The sequence below is a fragment of the Melopsittacus undulatus genome, chromosome 3 (genome assembly GCF_012275295.1).
Source record: "Melopsittacus undulatus isolate bMelUnd1 chromosome 3, bMelUnd1.mat.Z, whole genome shotgun sequence".
Classification (NCBI taxonomy): Eukaryota; Metazoa; Chordata; class Aves; order Psittaciformes; family Psittaculidae; genus Melopsittacus; species Melopsittacus undulatus.
In genome coordinates, this window is record NC_047529.1 from 49123078 (window position 1) to 49146937 (window position 23860).

Consider the following 23860-nt stretch of genomic DNA (forward strand, 5'->3'; position numbering starts at 1 on the left):
GTTGATATAGGGCAGCAAGTGTCTTTGCAGCTGGGATAAACTGGGCTATGAGCAATCAGCAAAGTTCCATTACTGGCTAATGAGACTAGCAAGCTGCTCCATCTCCTCTTCCTGCATAAAAACCTCAGGGCTCTGCTATCAGCCTCAGCATCTCCTTGTACTCAACAGCTCTCATGACCTTTGCAGACAAATCATAGAGGTTCAATGACATAAGGTTAAACTGAACCATGTAAAAATTGTGGACTAGTGGGATCCCTGCAGCTTCTTGTGTCTGTATTTCAGAGCTTACCTTAGAGTCATTTCCTTTGGTCTTGCTGAAGTTGTAGAGGAAACAAAAAAGGCTCAAGTCCCTCAGTTTTCCAAATGCAGTAAAAAGTGTTTGGATACACACTTTAATATATTTTCTGTGGCATTTTTGTAAAATACAACAGATAATTATAGATATAATGCATATATAGCATTTACTATATTGATAAAAAGCTAGTCTTTTCACAATGACACACCAGTTAAGTATTTACAATACGATTCAAATTTAAAGGAACAAAATTTTCAAACAATATTGTGTGGTTATATCATAAGAATAATTTGAGGAAAAATAAGAAACCAGTTCTAAAGAATTCCCAGATGATGAAGCACATACTGTTGCCAGGAGTACCTCCATGAACATCCATGCACAACCCTTTTTTTTCCCCCTTGCAGGAACATGCACAATTTATCTCTTCCACATTTCTACCTAGTCACATCCCTTAGGATGACATGGAAAATTATCCTTTTTCAAGTACAGACTAATTGTACTATTCTTTGTCCAACTGCAACATTTCAAAGTTTTGGCTAGAGCACACACATTTCTTGTTAATTTAAACCAATAGAGCTATGACAATTCACATAACTAAAATGTTGCTCATCTTCTACACATCTTAGAACCATTCCAGAGATCGCAAGTGTGAGGTTTTTGAACAGCATTTTTAGCATCGCATGGTTTAGCTAGAAGGTCTGCCTCAAATGACACTGCAATGCCAAAACTAGCAACAGACCTCTTTGTTACCCTCATATATGTACACTACCTAGGCATTCATCTGCAATGTACTATCCACAGTATAATAGATGTAAAGATGATCTCCACCGTCAATGCACTGTCACTCTTTCCTGTGAGACAGAGAACTGTTATTTACCACATTTTACAAAAGAAAAAAGTTAGTTACAGAGAGGCTGAGTGAATTGCCCAAGGTCACTTGGGAAGTTTGAGACAGCAAAGCAGCAAACCCACATATCAGTTGCATCCTCCTGTCTTTCCAGCTTTGAATAAGAACTTCCTACGTGTCTTCTTTAACATAAACAAAAATGTAACTTATAGAAATAAAGCCTTCTCCTGGCACAGGCTTAAAGAACACTGTGGTTTCTCTAGTGTTCCCAAATACTAAAAGAAGATAGCAAGAGGACTGTTTCTGCGTTCATTATCTCCATCCCACTGGAGAAATATTAGCTGCAACGAGTCTTTCTTGAAGTGGGAGTGGTTGAGACCACTGTTTGCCAGAAAAGACATAGGAACTCTTGAGAAACATAATCCACCTTCACCAAAAATAAAAAAATCTAACAGAGAAAAACATAAAATATGAAAGCCCTTATTCTCCTTCAATACCGACCTGGGAAACATTTTCAACTGCATTTGTACCCACTTTATAATGCCTTTACACCACCTGCACAATATAAAGGAGATTTAACTGACTGTTGAAGATAACCTGTTCTCTCAAGCATTAAAATCTGCTCCACAACCTCCGCGTTTCAGCTCCAACAGGAAGGTAGCTGAGAGGCAGCTTTTGCAGTTAGGATGATGCACACCAGGGCTGTACAGGTGCAGATGAGGGTAGAAACTTCACTATGACAAGTGTCAACCCATGTCTTCGTCACTCTGGAGGAGCCTGGTCAGGAGCAGGTCATTATCTCTGTTCTCACAAGTGCCACTGGGAAGTGAACCTTTCCAATTACAGGGCAAAAACTTACTATGAAACAGAAGAGCAGGGAGGCAGCTGCAACAAAGTTCTGCTTCCAGAAATACTTGTGGGCAAACCAGATCATCTGCCTAATTGGTACAGGTGATGTATTTCTGAGATATTGAGAATGGAGGACCTTTTGCCCTTATTCAAAAAAACAAAACAAAACCAAACACAACACACACAGAGGTGGGTAAAATCAATAATGGAACTTCTCATCCTCCTTGCCTTTCACCCCTCCCTAAAGCAAACTTGCATTTTCCTTTAAAAAAAGTAAAAATACAAAACCAAAGATATATTAGATTATCCTACTGTCCAGTAAATGTCTTATAGGCAATATTTATGCAGGAAAATATGCATCAAGCCCTTCCTTTGACAAATATTAAGAACCCCAAAGTTCATTCTGTACTAAGGAATGCCTCTTCTGCTGTTGGTTTAAATTACTCCACTCACCACTATCTGAATATGCATTATTTATCTTCAAATACCTAATCATAACTGTAGGCTAATGCTGAAAGAAAATCCTAGCGAGAATGCTGTGCCGTTGAAAAGCTGAAAACAATGTATCATGAGAAGGCAAGCTAATCTTTCTGTTTACTTTGTAAATAATCCATTAGCTAAACTTCTATTTTAGGCTGGATGTTTGATTCTTAACACTTAAAAGTCCAAATACCCTTCATATCCCTTGTAATAGAGAAGAAACTTGTAAAATGCCTTTGGTGCATCAGCTTATCATTGTGTCAACGTTTTAAAAGAAACTCACTAGTTCTCTAGGAAGTGTAAGTGGGCTTGTCTGTGTTGTTTAATACTCCAAGTGTTATTTCATTCTTTAAAGGGGTTAGAACAGAGGAGGGGGAAAGGGGAGGAAGTCTTACTTAATTTGTTGCATATGTCCCAACGTGTTATACAACTAAGGGTATTATACCAGAAAACTAAAGCAGTCTACGCCACAGCAAACTGTGTAACGCAAAATAGGAGAATAATCTGGCCACAAGCAAATAAAAAATTCAGTGAAACTTCCTCTCATTTTATATATACACGCACACTTTACAAGCTACACCGAGTGTCCTTTCATATTGCAAAAGAAATATATCGTAGACACCAAACATACTGTACTTTTACTTAAAGGTTTCATCAAACCATATGTGCAGACACTTGAGAAGATGAGAGTGTTAAGCTTCCTAGGGTCCTAGAGTCAAAGAAATTCTGCTGCCCCCCACTGCTAAGTAAGTGCACTCCTTCCACGGGGGGCAACATCTGCCGATCCGTCATGGTTCCACTTGGCGAGGACCCCAAGAAACTTCCTTGGGAAGAAACGATTTTCTCAGGACTGGCAGCCAGTTTAGGGGATGTGGAAAAGTTATATCCATAGAGCGCACAGGGACTGTGCAGTCTAAACGTGTTGTAGGAGCCTTGGTGGGTTTGATTAGTGGTAAAGGCATTGCTGGATGGGGATGGCATGATGTACTGGAGCTGTGGAGACATTCCTGAAATCTGCATAGATAAGCCAGTCTGCGGGCAGCTGAATGCATCCCCGTCATTGCCACTCATAGACATATTCACAGTTGTGCTACTCGACACACCAACATAGGAGGGAGTCCTCGGGGGTGCAAACGTCTCACTGGTTTGGTTTGTGAGCCTGTTGTACGTTTCAGCCAAAGAGGTGCTGTATCTGTTCAGGGTCAAGCCTGAGCGGGCACAAGCTGTGTAGTCAGCTGGAGCAAGGCTACAGAGCTGGCTAGTGTTGGGACTGAGGTGGAAGGCTGGAGATGAGCAAGGGGAACCCGGTAAAAGGTGAGGGTGGGTAGATGGCACTCCAGTGCCAGATCCCTGGAGCAAAGTAGAGGAACCTGCATTTCCTGGAAGAGAACATTACAGAGTAAGAAGCATATTGGGAAAGGTTCACTTCCTAGGTGACAGAACAAGACCTTTGCCTTCCATAACAACCCTTAACATGAAACATGACTCACATTCATTCGAAAAATATTGTACACACATGGTGGGTGAGAGGAGATAGTGTGCATGGCACATGCTTACTTTTAAAGAAACAACCTGGCCAAGAAAGAGGACAGAAGTTACACTTTTGCAACCATTGCTCAATACTGAGAGCTCTTGCCCAAAACATTAATTACTCATTAACACTGGGAGAGAATGGTGTGGCAGTTAAGATGTAGCCAAGTTGAGTATCTCACCACAGGTAGCCTCCTTCAAGATGAATTTTGTGTTGTTTATGCCCGTGCTACACCCTGGAGTGCATTTCAGGCACTATCACTGTCAGAGCACCAGCTAAGGAAGAGGATCCTTAGCTCAAGCTCCCACAGTTCAACAGCTTCAGGAAAGTTCACAGCTTTGGAGTAGAACTTCAGAACAAAAAGCTTTCAACTTCAGATGAAAAATACTTGAGAACAAAATTTGAGAACAACTTCAGGAAAAGCGTAGGCTGAGCACTGTGCACAGCTGCTTCATTTCTTGAACAGGTAGGTGGAGGTTTAGGGTGCAGCAAGCTGTTTGCAAGCTCTTAATTTACTCATATCAGAACTTGATACCAGAAAATGACAAATACCAGTGCTGAATGCTCCTGAAAACACACTGCTTGCTACAGATGAAGCCTTTTCTCAGGACTGAAAGTTTACCAACTGCAAGAAATACTTCATTTTCTTAGAGATTTTATCTCCCCAGAAAAGAGCACAGAAAACCAATTTGGGCTTTTCACAGTCTCTGCAGCAGAAGGCACTTAACAAGGAAGACTTTTCACTTTGTGAACCACATTAAAAATCAAAGAGCTTGATGCTGCAAAGAGACGCACACTGTTAGCAGGCTTTCATGATTGCTGAGCTAACAAAAAGAAGTACATCATTAGTGAGCTCTGCCTCTGCTCTGTTGACAGGACACCACAAGCTCAAAGCACCATAAGACACTGCCACATTACAGAAACCCTGGTGTAAGGTATACTTATTATTTTTCTGATCTATGTCAATGGCTCTACTACCTGAAAATGGTCACTTCCAGCACTAACAACCAGGACAAATTTCAAATGGAATTTCAGCAATTCTCTAAACCACCCTACTGTCCAAGGTATAGGTGACTAAAGATTTCACAAAGATCCCATTTCCCATCTTCTGAACACCAACAGCAACTCCAACAAGCCCCTTAATGTCAGGCAACAGCAGAAATGGAAGCAGGAAGTTCATGGCTGCAGTTCCCCTACTCTCAAATAATGTTGCTACGTACAAAGAGGGCAATAAAGTTGGTCTGTCTCCTAGATGGATTAACTTCATAGGGAGTTGCTTTTCAGTCTGACAAGGGTCATCAGATCTGATGCTAACTTCTCAGTACAGGCCTTTGTAATGAGGACCATCTCACCCCCATGCTCTGCCCGAAATCCTGCCAACCTTCATCCAATGTATCTATGTCTTGGCACAAAAACTTTGTAATTGCCCACATCAAGCACTGATGCTAAAGACTTCTCAAAGGAGTGGGCTAAGGAGAAGTTGACAACAGTGATTTCTGTGTATTACTGTGTTCTCTAGATTTTTGCTCTGAAGATGTTTAGCAACTTTGCAATACATTATCCAGAAAGCAGATAGGATGTTTGTAAATCTGATAGCAGAAAATGTGAAGAACCAGGACTAATATGTCTGATTTAGTTGGGAAAAGGCTGAGAGGTTTTCTATATGCATTGGAGTACTTTGGAAATAAAGGAATTCAGAAAAGAGTTCAGAGACTTCTCTGTCTGTCCGAACAGGCTTCTGTCACAGTACTACCTGTATGATGGGGAAAGTGGAAACCAAGAGGTTACAAACTGGGGAGCAGGAAAGAGCAAAACAGAGAGGAGGTCCCATTTTTCAAGCTCTAGGATGCAGTTAAAGTTTGCTTGGACTTCACTGAACAATTTTTAGGTCTTTAGGAATCAAGAAAGCTTTCCAAGAAAGAAACCCAAGTAAGGTTGCTCCTATTTGCTACTATTACTTAAGAAGATATTTCTTCTCTTTCTTTTCTCTTAAACACAGAAGTAATTCCTACATTGAAGTTTGAATGTGTACAATAGAAGTGACCTACAAATAATCTTTACTTTGTGTATCTAGCCACAGCGTAACACTAAGGAATAGGTTATTCCATCGTTAAATAACGGGAGCTCTCCTCCACATGTGGTTGATTTATCTTTAAAACCTAGTATTTTTATTGCCTCAGCTGTTAAGGTAGCATTAGTTTTCTACCTTAAAATAACTCATGAGAGGTGATGGCCTGCACTGGGGTTGCTTGGATACTTTTCCTCTGCAAGAGACACACTTACCTAGTTTTGTATAGCATAATGGGCAAAGCTTTACCTTAATGCTTTTTTGTTTTGAAAGAAAATGAAAAAGACAGTTACCTTGTTTGGGTATCCCAGGTATATCTTCAAAGGTCAGTGTTCTCAGTGAAGGTCTCCAGAATGCATAAGACTCTACCAAAGCTTCCAGTCCCATTCTATTTAGAAAAAAAACATGACGGCATCATGAAAGCAAACTATTACGTCATGTGTCTCTGGATACTTTAACTCAGAACATTTCAGGATTATTTTGAAGATTATTTTGATTTTTAGAAAAGAGCCTTTCAACCTTATCCATGAGATCACTGTGATCTGCAGCCGCTGGGCTGGCAGGAGGCAAAGAGTTTTACAATTCCTCAAGTCTGGCTCTCTATTTCAACAGTTTTTTCCTTTTGGGGAGGGTTGTTTGAGCAGGGAGACTTGGCTAAAACGATGTTAGATGTTTTCCTAGTATGACATTTCCTTAAGAGCAACTTCTCTAACTGCCAGAGGGACGATCTTCTATTTCTGCCTGGAACAAATGTGATCCACTGACAACTTCTATTAAAATAGGATTCTCAGTTATTACCAGTGAGTGGGAAAATCACACTTACAAGCATGGGTGTTCAGCTTTTTGTTATGAACATGTATAAAGCTGTGTTGTGACTTGATTACTATGTGCCTTTGGAAACCAAAAATTTGTCATTTTCTTTCAAAAGCATTGTGAAGAAACAGAAACAACTGGGCAGACAATCATGGCAGACAGTATTTAGAAGAATTTCTATTTCCTGAAGGTAAAGGCTCATTTGTTTTCTGACATAATTTTATGAATAATGCACCTCATAGGTATAATTTTGCTATTATTTTTGGCTCCTGGGGTCCAAAGGCTTGTTAAGTGTCAGCATCAGGCACACACCAAATACAAGTTCTCCCCTTTGAGCAGCAGCACTCTGTAAACTCAAATTATGCAAAATAGCCCAATCTGAAACTACCAACATGTTCTTCTGATACTGCTTCTTACCCACTGCATTTCCAGCAGGATCACTAATATATGTCAGGAAACATTTATGAAGTATTTATTAGCTGAACCTGGACTAAAAAGATAGCCTTCATTTTCAGCAGTAATGGTGAATTTTCATTTCTAGTTAAAGTGGAGATAAAAGCTACCTCCTGGAGGAGTGTAGCCAAGGTGATAATTTATACAAGATGCCTTCGAACAATTTCCACATTTTATCACCACCCTAATTTATGCTATCAAATGGCCAAGTTTATTTAAGAAAACAGTTATGTTTTTCCTGAAGTATTTAAAGGGAAAATTTCTGGTCCTTTCCCAAGTAAAATTTTTTATAGGGTCAAACTTAAGGCCTAACTGAAGAATGAAACCATTCTCAGCACATAAATTCTGTTGCACTTTGCAAATGCACAGGGAATGTTTTTAAAAGGTGAAGCTACTGATTTCTGTAAAATAGCCTGTGGGACTGAACGGGAATGATCTGAAAGAGAATATTTTTAATTAAACAGAACTATTGCATGCAGCAGTGCTGAGTAAGGTATCTGCCATAATTAAAGCAACATTAAAAAGTTGGATATAATGGTACCACAGCACTGTTTTCCCAGTTTTGTTGCTGACTAAAACGCCTCAGTAATAAATATATCAGCTAGAACAATGAAGAAAACAGAATCTTAGCATTTAATTTCAGTATTTTGTAATAGAGTAAAATAAAAATCAACTGAGTAAAGCCTGTATTTTAAATTTAAAAATTAAATCTTCCCAACAATTAAAACTCTGAGCTGCATTTCCAAACATGCTTATTCAGTACCACAGAGACTATCACATAAAGCAGCAATACTGGCTGGAGTAAACCAACACCAATTTGCAATGGACAAGAGTTTGCAGTCACTTCCGTAACCAGTGTGTCTGTAAAATATTTCAGAACTGGCTTTAGACGAGATCTGAATTCTTTCAGTGTAACAGAGGCTGCCCCTTCCTAGAGGACTAGACCTCTAATCCATTGTCTCTCAATTAAAATATCCTGCTCATTTTCTAGTGCCCGAACCAAACTTATTCCTAGCAGATAAACAAAAAACCCTCTCTGGATATCCTTGCTAGAAAGCAGCAAATGCAGAATGCAATCTGAAAAGATACTTACAGTGAATTTCTTTAAATCTTTATAACTACCCCACCCTTTCTATAACTGTTCATCTTCTAAAAAACTACTCTGATTTGCTGTCCAGTTTCAGCATTTATGTAACTCGGGTGGAAGCACAAAACAGGCTTTAATGCTTCAGTCTTTGCTAAAAGAGAAGATCATTAAAGCAGCTACCAAAAGATACTCTCTGAACATTCCTACCAGCACAGCCTGCTCCCTTCTCTGCAAAACTAGGTCATAAATATAGCAGCTGTAGACACTAAATATGATGTGGTCACTGGAACTGATGTATAATATGCACCACAATTAAATGCTGCTTTTTTTAGCTGAAATGATTTAACATACAATTCATAACAAGCTTAAGTATTTTGTATTAAACAGTCTTTGGATAAAATAGCTCATCAGTGCTGCCAGCAGGGACTAGACCCAAGTCTCTACTTTGCACTACTCAGATTCCCCATTGCTATTTTGAAAGATTCATGAATCAAGACAGAGCAAGCAATTAACCAGTCCAACTGCAATAGAAGAGGTGGAAACCAGGCTTATTTCAAAGTCAGCTATAGCCTAGTAGGAAAGGCATTCACCTAGGAAGTGGATATAAATCTCCTTAGGCTAAGGAGATACTTGAGCACAGGTATCCCAGCTTCTAGGCAGGTGTACTGAACGTAAGGTTACTGCATGACAGGACTTGGTTTCTCCCCCTTGAAGAGAAAACAAGAAGCCATTCATCCATACTAAATGCCACTTACACGCAGAAGAACCTGGGCTTACAGTTTGACACTTGTATCTGCAGTTTCTCTCTCCAGCCAGGAGAAAGAGGAGATTTCAGAAGCAGCCTGAAATCACAGAGCTGAGTAGGCATTAATTCCATTTGAAGCCTTCACAGGATGCCACTGCTACCACCGAAAGGAAACTTGAGTACATGAGTCAAGCTGAGTGCCAACCCCTTCTTGATCTAGATGGTCAGAGGAATAGGAGCAGGAGCCCACCACAGAAAATGCTACTGGGAAGCCTAAGCACTTCCTCAAGAAGGAATCAGACTGATCTGTTTATAAACACAGGTATTCCCCTTGACCAGCCTTCACAAACCAACTGTGTCAGCAGTAATAAGGCCACCTCTTTCCCCAGCACCTACCTGTTACGTCCCGAATCTCTAAAGCCTTTGGCAAATGGATTCCTATCAATCTTCAGACGAGTTATCTGTGAATATGAGTATGAGTGATGATATCATTACCTGCAAATTCATCTGCATAATACACAAAATTACTTTCCTGACACAATTAAGCTGGCAGAGGAGTAGAAGCACCTTGACATTTGCATGGTTTAAGATGGTTGTCCTGAAACACGGCAGAATAAGGGCCAGCCTTCCCATCATTATTTCTGCAAATCCCCAGAGAAACTAAATAAGTATTTAATGCCACCAAATGGCAGGTTGAAATTCTTGAGAAAAATCTTCTGGCAAATGTCTTTATTCACGTAAGAGAGTACACTGCCTAATTGCAATGAAATTATATTAACTTTTATTTCTGTACAGGTCAAGATGGAAATCTGAAAGTGATATTATCTCTAGGCTATTATCCTCCACCAAAAAAAGAACAAAAACCAGCACCTCCCCCCAAAACTTGTAATTTATTTAAATAAATGGTATAGGTGCCAAATAATTATACTTCCGTATTTACATGGCTCTGTTCTCCTTGTAAAGACACCATATTTCCTAAAATACAGCTGCAGTTACTTCCATGGAATTAATAAGATGTCACAAAGTTAGCTAACTAAGGTGTCACTATGTATGTTAATACTTAAACAAGAGGTAATAAGGGACAAAAACTGGAGTGATACAACCTGTAGTTTACTTTTGACTTAGAATCTGTGTGAACCCAGATAAATTGTAATTAACAAAAAATGCTGAATGCAGCTAATGAAAATGACTGCAACTTTCTTTAGACATCAACTTCTCTGTTAAGGTCCTGGGAGTTTTGAAATCACTGGAATCAGAAGCAAAAGTGCTTTAAAAATTGTGTACAGACATGTATCCACACTTAAAGGTACAAAAAACACCTTTGAAAATTAGACTGCTCTTCACCTTGTGTTTCAATGTTGTATTTATAATTGAGACACTATGAGTTATGTTATGTATTAGACTGTGCAATCCCCATAACAAGAATTACTATCCCAGTGCAGCATCTAGCCCACATGGCCTAAAGTCTCAGCTATAGCTTCCAGGCACTGCTGCAATACTACTGGCGAAAGCTACTTATAACACAAAAAGTGTTTAGACAATGCTTTTTAATAGGTGGTATAATAAAAGTATCCACTTTTCTCTTACTCCATGAGCATCTCACATTAAAAGTGAGCATCTCTCACTTTTTACTTCTTACTTCCTCAATCTACTCTGGAAAGCCTGTAAAGTTTTAAGCAGAAAGTCAAAGTTACCTGTTGATTTTGGTATGCTGTGACAGTAGTGAAAACTGTCTCTGGAAAGGAGAAGGCTTTCACCCCTTCTCCCGAAGGAACAGGCTTGACGGGTGACAGATCATCTCCACAGTCTTTTCGGATGACGTGGACACGAGGCTGATATTTATGCATAGAGTGCAGGATAATCTATGCAGTCATTAAAGAAAAAAGATAACATTTATTAGAAAGGACACCCTGCTGTTTCAGGACTAATAGCTTTTTGGAACAGGTTATGGTATGTGTTTACCATGCCACTTACTAGAAATCAGATGTTTTCTTTAACCTCTGAAGGTTCTTATTACAGTAGTCTAATCCCTGTGCATTCATGTTATTGCCAACCCTAAGCATTTAAAAATTACGACTCAAGAGGTCCAAATTCAGAGACTGGCTCAATTGAGACTGGCTTGGAAGGAAAAAAAGTCAGGAGTGAAGTTCTGATCCCACTGGAATTAGTAAAGTTTTGTCACTGTTTTCCACTGGAGCCTGGATTTGATTTAACAGGATTAACAGCAGCAGCATTTGCTTTGTGTTTTTGGAACCTTCAGGATGTGCTTGTAGCATTTTTTTTTTCTCAATATACCAAAACGATATCCCGGAAATGTCTCCTGTTTTGAACACAAGCTGAGACTCTCACACTCTGAAGATGCAGAAACTTGGAGTAAAATAATACTGACATCCAAAACTCTAAAGTGTTAATAATCCTTGATTTATAATACAGACAATGAGTATCAATACACAAACTCTTCCAGGCATACATAAACTCAATTAAAAATAAAGTATAAATGAGAAGCATATGAACTCACAGTGCATAAAATTATACACAAAAATACCTCTTGGTGTTGCTCTGAAATTTTAGTTGAGATTTAAAATACAGAATGTTTCCTCTATTTTACTCCAGCTAACCACTACTAAAATAGAAGACTTCAAGGAAAAATAATAATTGTAAGCTCAACTATTATTGTTGGAAGGTCTGAGAAATTAGTAACCTGATAAATAAATAGTCTATGGCTACTGGCCTGTGGAACCACTAATCAACATTCAGGAGAAGCTTTTTAATTTCCTGCTCCTTGAATAGCCTCAGAATGTGCATATATTCAGGCACTTGACAGAGCCCCTATGCCAGACACTGTGGAAGTTCGTTCATCCAAATGACATAGAGGACATTACATTCATTTGGATAAACTAGAGTTTGGCTAGTTTACTACAGTTGGTCCTGGCCAGGTGACATGACCCCGGTATGGGTAAGCCAAGTTTCTGGATAATCACAGGGTTTATTAGCCTGTAAGTAAGGTTTTGACAATGACATCACAGGCTCCAATTAATTTGCTCAGGGAGTGCCCTACGGATGTTCTCATATGAAGCCTTTTCCCAGTTTCTGAAATCTTGCACAGAGCAAGATTTTTATCATGCAAATGTGTATTCCCTTTTACAACACTCCTTTCAGTTCTCTGCTGGCAAAGATCTACAAAATGAAAATGCAGAGGGGATAGCACATTCCTGACACTGTTTTCCTGTGAACACCCAGTGATACCAGGGGATATACTGGTGCAACAGGAGGAAAAGTGATCAAGGAAAACTCTGTTCCGCTGTTCAAACTCACCTCTATTCTGTGCCTTGCCATTTGCCTGGCTGCCACTGAGCGTGCCATGTTCTGCTCCCAGACGGATTATGTCACCCCATCAGCTCTGCAGTGCAAACTACCACTTGCCTACACAGCGGACTTAACTGTACACAATGATAACCCAAGCAGCTATAAACAACTCTGCTCATGTATCAGAACAAGTGAAGTCACAGCAGCACGGACATGAGCACCTCTCAGTCCTTATCTGGGTGGCTATTACAGCTAAACTGATCCTTGTCATCTCCTAAAAGCAACCTGTTTTGGCTCTGTGCTACACTGAAATTTCCTGCACTGACACACAGCTAGATATTTAGCAGATCCGTAGCAATAGTTTTTTGCTTCTTGATGTGTCTTGTACAATAGGACCTTTGTTAACTATCAGGACTCTGAATTCTAAATAAATAATACATAACTGTAGAGACCTGATGAATTAAAGAGCAACACTATGAAGACAGGATATAAAAGGAGAGGGAGATGCAATACTCTCTTCCAAAACTGTTCAGCTCTATTACTCTAAGAATCACCTAAAGCTATGTGAAGAAAAAACTAAGGGAAAGGAGGTTATGGCTTTTCATTCTGTAGTGCTTGCCCATTTCACAGCACAAATGGGATTGAAGAGCTTATTTTCAGAAGCAGCAATTTTCCCCTTTTACCCTTAAAAGCCAAAAACAGAAAACCCCCAACAAGTCCCACCAAACATGAGTTGGAATTAGTTTCAACTCACAGTTGAAAAGCCTGCCTCTCTCTGTGAATCCCTAATGGGAAAAGACCAAAACGTTTGTTGGGTGAATAAACTTCTCTTGACAAAGGTAAAACTACACTTTGACCACAACATCATTACTCAATGGAAGGCATAGGTAGGCAGGAGAGCAAGGCAACAGCCTGGAAGAGCAAAGGCAGACAAAGTACCTGCAGACACACAAAGGTGGGATCACCTTCAAAACATGGCTTTTCAGAGGTGATGCTGTGATGAGGCCCCAGAGCTCACCCTGAGCTTGGGCACTGCTGTAGCACTACCATCACAGCCAGAACAAGCAAGAGCCCAGTACTCTTTCATGGGGGAGATGCCAATCCCACAGCAGCTCACTGACTACCCAGTCACCGCCCCACCACCAGTCGGATCTTCACCTCAATGCTGGTCTTGCCCAAAATCCTTATTTACTCTCCCTGCAAAGCCCATGCATTCCTGCTTTCTGCAGTTAGGGGAACGTGTAGGGCTAAGAAGCACAGATTCCCTCTTCATAAAAGACAAAAACTGCAAGTGCAAATGCTGCTGTTTCCCAGCTTTTCATTGTGACAAAAACATATAACTACCCATTGATTGTAAGCAAAGCTCGCTACTTGGAGCCAAGTCTGGGCAGAGTAACAGTCCGCCTCTTCTCCCAGCCTCACCCCACTTTCAAATGGGAAAAAAAAAACAACCCATACCCAACCACCAAGGAACAATTAACAGGCTAACAGACTCATTTTCACTAAAAGTTAAAAGATGTTCTATTGCATCAAAAAATACGCAGCTGAAAAGCATGGAAAAGAGCATCAAAAATATTGACTTTTCCGCTCTGCTGAAATTCAGATTAAAAACTGCATCGAAACAGAAGAATCAACCAGCTCTAACCAGCCGGAGGGAAAGACAGCTTTTACAATGCAGCACTTACTCCACACATGAGAGGGGAATGAGAGACATTCATAAAAAGCGACCACACCATTCACTCCTCAGTGTCAACTGCAAAATGCAGGTTTACTTTTCCTCACAATCACAACCCAGATGAAAGACACAAATGCTACAGTATGTGTCTTAATGCCTTCATAAGCACACAATCTTTCCAAAGCAGGGAATTCACCCTGGGACTCCCTTTTGAGATCAAACGCACACAAGGAAAACATATCCTTACAAAATTTGCTTGATCTCCTCAGCCTGCAAGTGAAACCCATGTATCAGAGAGTATCCTACGTGCAGATGTACTTCAAACTCTCCCCACAGAACAGCTCTCTAATATTACGTCGTCACAAACTCCCACTCAAAATACTGATGAAAATAGCAGCAGGCAGCAAGGAGCCCAGAAAGCATTCAAGCAGCGAAAAAAATTGTCTTGGAGATGACTGATCTCCTTTCACCAGAAGCTAATCCCAGGGCAATGCAACACAGGGGGAGCTGGCTGCCATGACCTTCTATCACAGTATAAACACTGCACAGAAATACTACTTTAATGTCTATTTGCAAATACTGTCCCCATTCCCATGAACATGGGTCACTTATCTCACAGATTCTGATAGTTAGTACTCAGGAATAGAATCATAGAATAGGTAAAAGGGCTCTCGTTGGATCTCTTGTGAGCTCCTTACCCCAGTGCCTGCAAGATCAAAACCTAGCCCTGGGATTATAATGCAAAAATTCTGCAAAACCTATTACATCTGAGGAGCACAGGAAGAATAAAGGAACCATTTCAACATGGATTAAAGCCCCAGAACCAGACAGCACAGAAAGCACACCCAAAGAACAACAGTTAAAGCCCTACTGGAGGAGTGATGGCAAAGTGCAGAGACCCCACCGAGGTTTCTCTGAGCCGCTCTGCCTAAGCGGAAGAAGATGACAAAACCAACTTCCTAATAATCTAGAATACACTCCATCACCCGTACAGGGGGGGAGGGTCAGAATACTTGATGTAAAAGCTAATATTCGAGGTACAGCCTTGACCCCTTGCTCTTCTAATTCCTCATCCCTTCCCTGGTACCCTCTTGAGAAAAATGGTTCTTTCCTGCTTATGAGAAACAATTGTTTTTTTTTATATTCATCACAAAATATGATTATTCATTTTCCATTATTGCTAGAGGCATTCAGAGGCTACATAGCTCTTTCAATACAGCATTCCACACTACCATAGCTTTAAAAGAAAAAATGTACCCATTGGAAGAGACACTTTTCTGCTTTCTGCTTTTGCCTTTTCTGGTAATTTTGAATGACGTGTTTGCAATTTCCAAGATTTGAGAAATATGAAATTATTTTACAGTCATCCTTCTTTTGTCCTTTTATTTTAATACTTAAATTTCCATTCTAGGGAAGAGGGTCATTGATGTAGCTCTGAATCAGTTCAATGTGTCTCAAATCACTGTACTAGGACTTAGCACCACTACTTTCCAAATCAAAACACTAAAGACCAGAAAATTTATATCCCCCCACATTATAAATAATGGTGTGCTGTGTACACTACACAGGTTTCAGTTCAGAATGAAAACAAAACTAAGATCTGGGATGGAAAAAACACAGTAATACCATTCTCTACATAGCTGAGATTTTATCACAGAGCAGTTTGGGACTGCAAGTGCATGGGTGGACCACAGTAGCCACATATCGTCCCTCTGCAATGAATACAAAAAGCAGCTGGCCTGGCCTATGTTGGAATAGTGACATTTTATCCATTTGCATCTGCTTCACTTTTTAAAGCCCTTACAATAGACTCAGGACTCGGAGAAGGCAACTCCCACCCAAGAAGAGTCGCAAATAAATGAATGCTGGAGAAACTAAGGGAACTACGTGTGCTAACCTTAAGCTGAACAGATGCTGCCAAGTAAGACTCCATAACTGTAATTCTGGAAAGAAACAGTACAAAATGTCTTTCTTACAAGCCTAAAGAAAAGCGAACTTAAGGTGTGTGAATACCCCCACATTGTTTTTTTAAGGAAGAACACAATAAAATTGTGAACAGTATTACATGAAAGAGAGACTTCTTATCCCTGTTATCTCATTTGCTAGCTTAGTACAGCCAGTCTCCTCTATTCCTGCTGCTGTAACTTAACAGTTGTAGCTCTTGGACAATTTGACTGGAGTCTCACGTTAATATCCTTTGCAAACACAAATGGAGGGAAAAAAATAAATCTCGTACTTAAACTTGGACTACATATTGACAAAATACATGGCTTAATGTCACAGAGTTACAACTACACTGAAAAATTGATGTAGTATCTGTACTTTGTGCCAGGTATGTTTTCTTTCACTCCCTTCCACAAAGGGGAAAATATCCTTGTTAATAAATTGGGCTACTCTAAGGACAATGGAATCCACATCCTGTCTCAAAACTTGCCTCCAACATCTTAAAACTCTACCACTTGGAATTTGTTTCTCCTTCTGAAAGGAGGCAAACATTTGCCCTTTATTACAGGATTTTGCGAAACTAAAGACTTCAGTCTGACTAAAAACAATTCTCATTTTTTAATTACTTCCTAAGGTGTTGAGTAAAACTATTCTGGGGGTTGCTGGAAAGATACTGGCTTACATCTGTCATGTTTCAACAGTTTTGAACAGAAAAGGAAATATTAACATAACACATTTTGTCACATTAGATAATGTCATAACTAAACAATTTAGAACTTGCAAACAGAACACTCATACTGCATACATCTTCGCCAGTTTTTTCCGAAGTAATGAACCTCAGCTGTGAAAGGGTCTTGCTTCATAAGGTATGTAATAAATCATTATCAGAGCAAACCCAGCTCCCATGTTGTTCGTTTTTGACTGCAATTATTAACACCTCATGGGATTTCACACAAATGTTTAGGTTAAGAAAATAGTTAAGTGTATTTTTATTCACGTGAAGTTATTGCACACTATTAATGTTTCTTCTAGCCACTTGTGAATTTAAGCGTCCTTTTTGATCGAAGCAGAAGTTGCAAGTAACACGCTCGGTGGGAAAACGTGAGAGCAATTCTGCCCCTTCCTATTAGGCAATTTACCCTTGTAAACTCTTACTTTGCAGAAGGAGTTCTGTTTTTGAGGGGGGAGTAAAACAGCAGGCTCTAATAAGCAGTTAATTATCAGAGCAGAAAGTAAGCAGATTTCAGATCTGGATGGTAAAGTTCCAAAACAGCTTTGAAAAGTCAAGCTTATTTCTGGCACCCTGTAGCTGTACGTCAGAGTTAGGGCTGAGCAATGCGCCTACGTATAATACTGCAGAAGAGAAAGGACTCACATGCCCTTGGTCATCCAGCTCGTTATTTGTAAGCTTCAGTTTGTCAAAGCTGATCACTTGTCTCATCCACGTCTCCCCAGAGGCAGGTGAATCAGGGTGAATATAAACACGAGGCGGTACCGGGGAGTCAGCGTTACCAGCCACCATCCACTTGGAGCTATGATAAACATACCTATAAAAAGAAAACAAATACCTGTAACCCCAAATCTCAAAATAATTTAGCAGACCCATTCGATATTAATAACTTAAGGCCTATTCATACAGCAAGAACCCAGCAATTAACAAAACACAAAAGGACAGTAAGTTTTGGGGTTTTTTTTAGTTTCAAGTCATAGTTGTGGTGTCTGCAAAAGTAAGGCTAAAACCCATGCTCTGATCTGACCTTAGTTTACTTAATATCAGTAACAGTCTTAACACTATGATCCACACTGAGCTCTAAGCTGGTGTCAGTTCACCGAGTGCTACAGCCGTACTCTGAATAGGCATCAGCAAACAGAGAAGAATCTGGTCCTTCATTTATCAACTAGGAGTAGTAATTCCATATTTGGGAGATTTAACATGTTGAGTCTAATAGAAGAGTCTATAAAGAAAGCTATTGAAACAAAAGAATATTATGATTGAAAAAATAATGAACTATGTCAAACTAGTCTCTTGCTGTTTCTGCAAGACCATATTAATTGTCTCAAATAGTGCTGCAGAAAGGCTTAAAAATGAAAAAAAAACACAGCCCATATTTCATTTGCTAGGCCAACTCTGACAAATTCATTTTTTAATAAAAATATTGCTTGCTTCAGTAGAAATCTTATTTTGAAGGCAGATACTTAACAGGGCAATTTAAAAAGCACTAACTGAAAATTCAAGGTATTTTTTTCAAGTACAGTAAAATTTCAGTACTTCAGCTATATTTTTTTATAATAACAAGACTGGCTTTATCAGATGATATGTTCATATAATTCAGCTCCCTATTAGAAAAAGACTTAACATCACTGGAAATGAAAATAAAATGATCCAATACATGCATCACTCTGTACAATTTATATCAACCTGTAAAACAAGATGTGGAATGGTGGTGAAATTCTCTCCTGGAGACAAATTCACAACCCAAGATCACACAGTCAACTGATGTAATATTTTTCATTTATTTTGTATTTGTGGGTCTATACAAAATACATGCATCCCCTACAGAAGCAAATAATGTCATAGATACACATAAAATATTTTGAGCTTTAGCTTGACAGCTTAAGCTTCACAGTTTAAGCTTCCAAATATTTACATGTTCCGACTTCGCTAGAAAACTACATGTAATTTTCTTCATTTCCACTCAGTTTTGCTATCCATTATGATAGCTGAAGACTAGGCTCCATGTGACTGCTGTTGTACCTTTGAACTTTAAAGATCTGCAAGACAGTCTGTGAAGCCACATCAACAGCTGAAGTTACAAAGCTGAAGTTACATTCAGCAGTAAAAAACAAAAAAATATTTAAAAAAACAACAGATTGCACAGCAAAAAAAATGAAAATTGGCAACAAGTAAAACACATAAAGCATCAATATTTAGTGGGAAGATTAAAGCTGCAGAACTAATCATGATTAGAGAAGTTGAAGTTTGCCACTGAAAAATTACTGCCCTTCATACAGCTAGTGTTCAGTTACTTCAGTTATCTGGGCACCACGTATCATACTAAGCAGACAGCGCAGCCCAGCATGCTGTATTTTAAATCTAGTGACATTTAAACACCTCATATTCAGTATACCTGGGTTTAATTTTTGATGTTAACATTTTTATTCCATTTTGGAATAACTACCTCGCTTTTTCTGAGAATTAAGGAATTGTTCATACCTGCTAGGAATTACATGTTTAGATTACTAAGGAAACACACATGTACAATACAAAGCTACAAAAGGGCTCTCATAGCTGCACTGCACTGTTGTAAAAGAAAAAGCATTTTTTTCTCCATGGTGCAGTAGAGTGCCTCCTTTAACTGTATGTACCAAACATTCTCAGCACTGGTATCTGCACCTTGCCGAAAGCCACATCTAAAATGGTCCTAAGAAATGTCTCATACACCACACGAGCAAACAAAATTGTGGTCAATGAGGTAACAACGCACACAAAAACACCAAGCAGTGTTTGCTTAGGAAAGAAGGCGGCATTCCTGCAGAACCAACCTTTAAGTCTTAGTCTGCTATATTCCTCATTCTGCAGTTAAATCCACAGCGGTTTTCCCTACATTATACTAAGTATAGGGTTGAAATGATCAAACCAGCAATTCGTGAGGACCTGAATCTGCCTCCACTGAGCTACTCGGCCAGGCTCCTCCTGGCTCCTATGGAGCATGGGACCACATCCTCAACGCAAGACCTACCAAAAATCCACAACTCATAGTAACAACTGCTGTGGGCCCAATCTTGCAAACATTTCTACAGGTCCAGCAGCCGCAGCAGAGTTGAAGCATGACTGCCTTCGAAACAGTGAGAGTTTCAGCACCTAATTCCTGCTCTTAAATATTTGAAGAGCAAATACTTTTGCTCCTCACATTATCCTCCAGACAATAATGCCATTAATTCTTTAAAATACAGTAATTAGAAGAATTGATCTTTGTGAATCTAAGCAACCAAAATATATGAGTGATAACCAGCTTTTAAATTAAATTATATAACCAATTTGAAACATGACCAAGAAAACTTGTATGTCATTAAATCAGACATAATTCGTGTTAATGTTATTAATGCTGTTTAGCACTAGGTAAACGTGCGTTTTTATATTTATTTGTTAACTATAAATAACTCCCACTAGCATGATGAGGAATAAAAAATGAAAACATTTCCTGACCGCACCATAACTGTACTCTCTGAAAGCCAAAACCTGAGCATCTGCCCATAGTACACATACAACATCAGTCAAGCGTATAAAGAGCTGTAAGAGAAATTTTAGTTGGTTTTGCATACTTTGTATTATTTTATTTTTTATTTTAATGCCCTGGGATGAAAATAAGAATCTGAAGGAGAATTAAACATGACTTTTGTTAATTTATATAGTGTTAATGCTGTCTTCCAACAGCCAAGCTCCCTATGGCTTGCATCATATGGTTTTTGCCTTAAACTCAGCGTACCTGTATCTTTTGTTATCCACTGGCACAATATCCATAGCAATGTAATATTGCTGATGTGGGTCTAAACCTGAGATCTTCACTCTCATTGCGGGAAACATCCGCCTGAACATGGAAAGAGAGAGGTCATTTTTAATATGAAACAGACTCGGGACTGGTTGTTTAGGAAAAGTAACCGCTTGGTGGGATTTTTCTCGTTCTTCCTTTTAGCCTACAGAGTCCTTTTGGACGATTATAGTTACATGGCCATGAAATGGCCCATTCGATATGTCAAAACAGATTTTTAAAGTGCATTTACTCGAACAATGCTTCGTATGTTTTGGGATACGCTTTGGGAGTACAGCTATTACCACATCATTTCAACTTTATTGTTAGACAGTAAATCACTTGGGTTTGAGACTTGACTTTAGCAGTATGCTCATTTAAAACCCGTTTGAGATATTACTTAAAAATCTATTTCTGGAGATGTGCAAACACCATCTCCACCCAGGCAAACCAATAGTTACAGAAACGCAAACTGCCACTGAAGTTTCAAGTGGCAGCAGCAAGAGGTGTTATCATTTCTAGAGCAGCAAACGAGAAAGCCAAACCCACAGTGATAGGATTCTAGCCTCTCAAGGATGCAGTTATAAAAAGCAGCGTGCCATGCTGCAACCCAACAATATGGTCTTTATTGAGACAGGACTTCCTGTCTGCAACTTACTAAAGGTGAAGTGCAAGAGCTACTCTGTCTTTGAAAGGTATAGTAAAACTTCTTTATTGAAAGCAGAAACGAATCTACGAGGTAATTTCTTAAAAGAAAAGGAAAGAAAAAAAACCCAAAACCAACAACAAACGTTCAAGGTTTAGATTTTCTGCGGGGAAAACGGAGGAATTAACTGATGCAGTGGTTTCGACATCAAAATGGGCTTCTTAGCTGACGTCCGGAATGGCTTTTTTTCAGGAAAGTAAATTCTTGAAGCCAAAAAAAAAAATAAAATCCAAGAAATGTCTTAGTTACGAGCTGACTGCAAGCTAATGAAAGGTATTTCTCTGTATTTTACAAATCTTAAAAACTATTCCAGTTTATTATTTGCTGCTGCACTAAAAAAAATGTACATATAAATAAAAAGTCGTTACTGGAAAGAAAACCCCATCTCTGTCATTTCTAAACAAAGTTGGGGGGCAAACCCGGCTGCGGGTAACTAGTTCTAGCTGTTATTTCAGTGCACCTGTAAGATAAAACAGAAATTCTCCGACTGGACTCTCATAAAGACAAATGTTGCTTTGTGCTGTTTAAGACTGCGTTTCAATCATTAATAAAGACTCTCTGAGAACGCAGAGGGCAGCATATGGATTCAATAAAATATGTTTTTGTAATTTCTAATAAGTTCGGATACTTTTATGCTGCCCAGGTTTTTACCATGTGTATCCATTGGGAAGGGGAAAAGTTTCCCCTCAGGAGGACGCCGCGCTCCCAGAGCTCGCCCTAACGAACATGAAACCAGGAACGCCGAATGCCCCCGGTGCCGTTCAACATTACCACCTCCTAAATCTGGAGGGTGCCCCCCGTTTTCTGCCCTCTTCCATGTGCCCTCCCGCCCGAGGAGAGCTCCCGCGGGTGCCCGTTACCTTCCCGCCTTGGTGATGATCATCTCGGTACCGATCTCGTGGAAGCGCTTCCAGAGCTCGGCGCCCTGCAGGTCCACCCGCGGCGCCTGCGGTGCGGCCAGCGGCGATCCGGGCCTCGAACCCTTCGGGGAGCCGCCGGGGGAGGCGGGCGGGGAGGCCGCCGGGAAGCTCTCCTCGCAGCAGCCTGCGGAGACCGAGGAGGAAGCGAAAGAGGCAGGGGCAGAGCGGACCTCCCTACCGGGGGCTTCCTCACCACCCGCCATACCCCGGCGACCCGTCACCGCTCCTGGGCAACGGACTGCGCCGGTCCCGGGCCTGGGCCGCGGCCTTGCGCGCCGGGACTGGGGGCGACCTCAGTGGGGCCGCACCGGGCCAGCCGGGCGAGAAGAGGGGCTCCCCTACGCGGGAGCACAGCGGCAAGCAGCTCCCAGCGCTCCTCCGGGCCGTGCAGGGCACACCGCCGTCCCGGGCCATGCCGGAGCGGCGGCCGCAGGTCGGTGGTGCGAGGCCGGCAGCACATTTCGTTGGGGAGCGATTAGCGTGACCGCCGGCGCCCGTGTGCAGTAGATTACGGACTCACATATACATACATGCGCTATACATATATATATATATACACATAGTTGCACAACATATACATATATACATCGTAGAAGCTCTTCTCCCCTTCCTCGGCAACAAGCCCCAGCTGTTGCTCCACCGCGCTGCGGCACGGACCACCCGCCGGCACCCGCCCGCTCCCCCCCCGGGGTCCCGGGATGCGCCTGCAGTTCACCCGGCAGCGCCGGTGGTGGGGAGGGGGGTGCCCACGCCGTGTGGCAGGACAGAAAGAACAGGGGGAAGCCGGCGTTGAGCCGAGAGAACGGGCTTCCAGCCCGGCATCCGGACAGGAGACGGCGGCGGGGCGCGGGGTGGCACTCACCGGCGGGGGTGCGGGCGGAGCAGCCCAGCTCCATGTCGCCGCAGGTCCTGCTGCCGGCAGCAGCCGGGGAGCTCTTGGCGCAGCAGCCGCTGCCCCCTTCGTCCTCCGCCGCCTCGTCCTCGCCGCCCAGCTTCCTCCGCTTCGGCTGCCGCGGCGGTGGTGGTGGCGGTGGCGGCTGCTGCTGCTGCTGTTTCTCGGCCCCGATGAGCGCCTCCACGGAGAAGGCATGAGCCTTGAGGCTCATGGTGGTGCCGGGCGAGGACCGCCGCTTGTCGGCCATGCCCGCCCTCCTACAGCCCGCGCATCCAGGCGCGCCGCGGTCGCCGGCACCGGCACCCGCACCCGGCCGCCCGCCCGTCCTCCCGACCGCGCCGGCAAGGGGCTGGGGCTTTTCCTCGCCTTTCTTTTTAAATCCGAGTTATCAGCCAAGTTGTTGTTTTGTTTTGCTTTTTTTTTTTTTTTTTTGGGGGGGGGGTGGGGGGAGAGTTGATTTGGTTGGTTTTTTTTAGAGGAAAAAAAATCTACTCCTTTCTGCAGATGCGCTCCTTCTCTCCCCCTCCTCCTCCGCGTTCTGCCCCTTCTGATGGGCCAGGCAGGACTGACATGGGTAACAAACGCTCTGCGGACACAAATTAGGGCTTGTAATTGAAATTTGTTGCCTTGATCTGTCAGCACTTCCAGGCAGGAGACCGGTGGGAAGAACTCGCTCATTAGTGTCACTGCGGCGGCGGGGGCCGGGCGGAGCCGCGG

The 23860-nt window shown here is 41.4% G+C and overlaps 1 protein-coding gene across 1 annotated transcript; it reads right to left on the reverse strand.

Annotated features, from left to right (window-relative positions):
* Window positions 1–2997: 2997 nt before the first annotated feature.
* TBX18 (T-box transcription factor 18) lies at window positions 2998–23527 on the reverse strand. Its single transcript, XM_034060844.1, has 8 exons — window positions 23111–23527; window positions 22189–22372; window positions 20581–20682; window positions 17469–17640; window positions 10863–11030; window positions 9565–9629; window positions 6364–6458; window positions 2998–3850 (listed from the first exon to the last, which is right to left on the reverse strand). The coding sequence occupies exons 1-8, from the start codon at window positions 23388–23390 to the stop codon at window positions 3126–3128; spliced, it is 1791 nt and encodes a 596-aa protein (XP_033916735.1). The 5' UTR covers window positions 23391–23527; the 3' UTR covers window positions 2998–3125.
* Window positions 23528–23860: the final 333 nt, after the last annotated feature.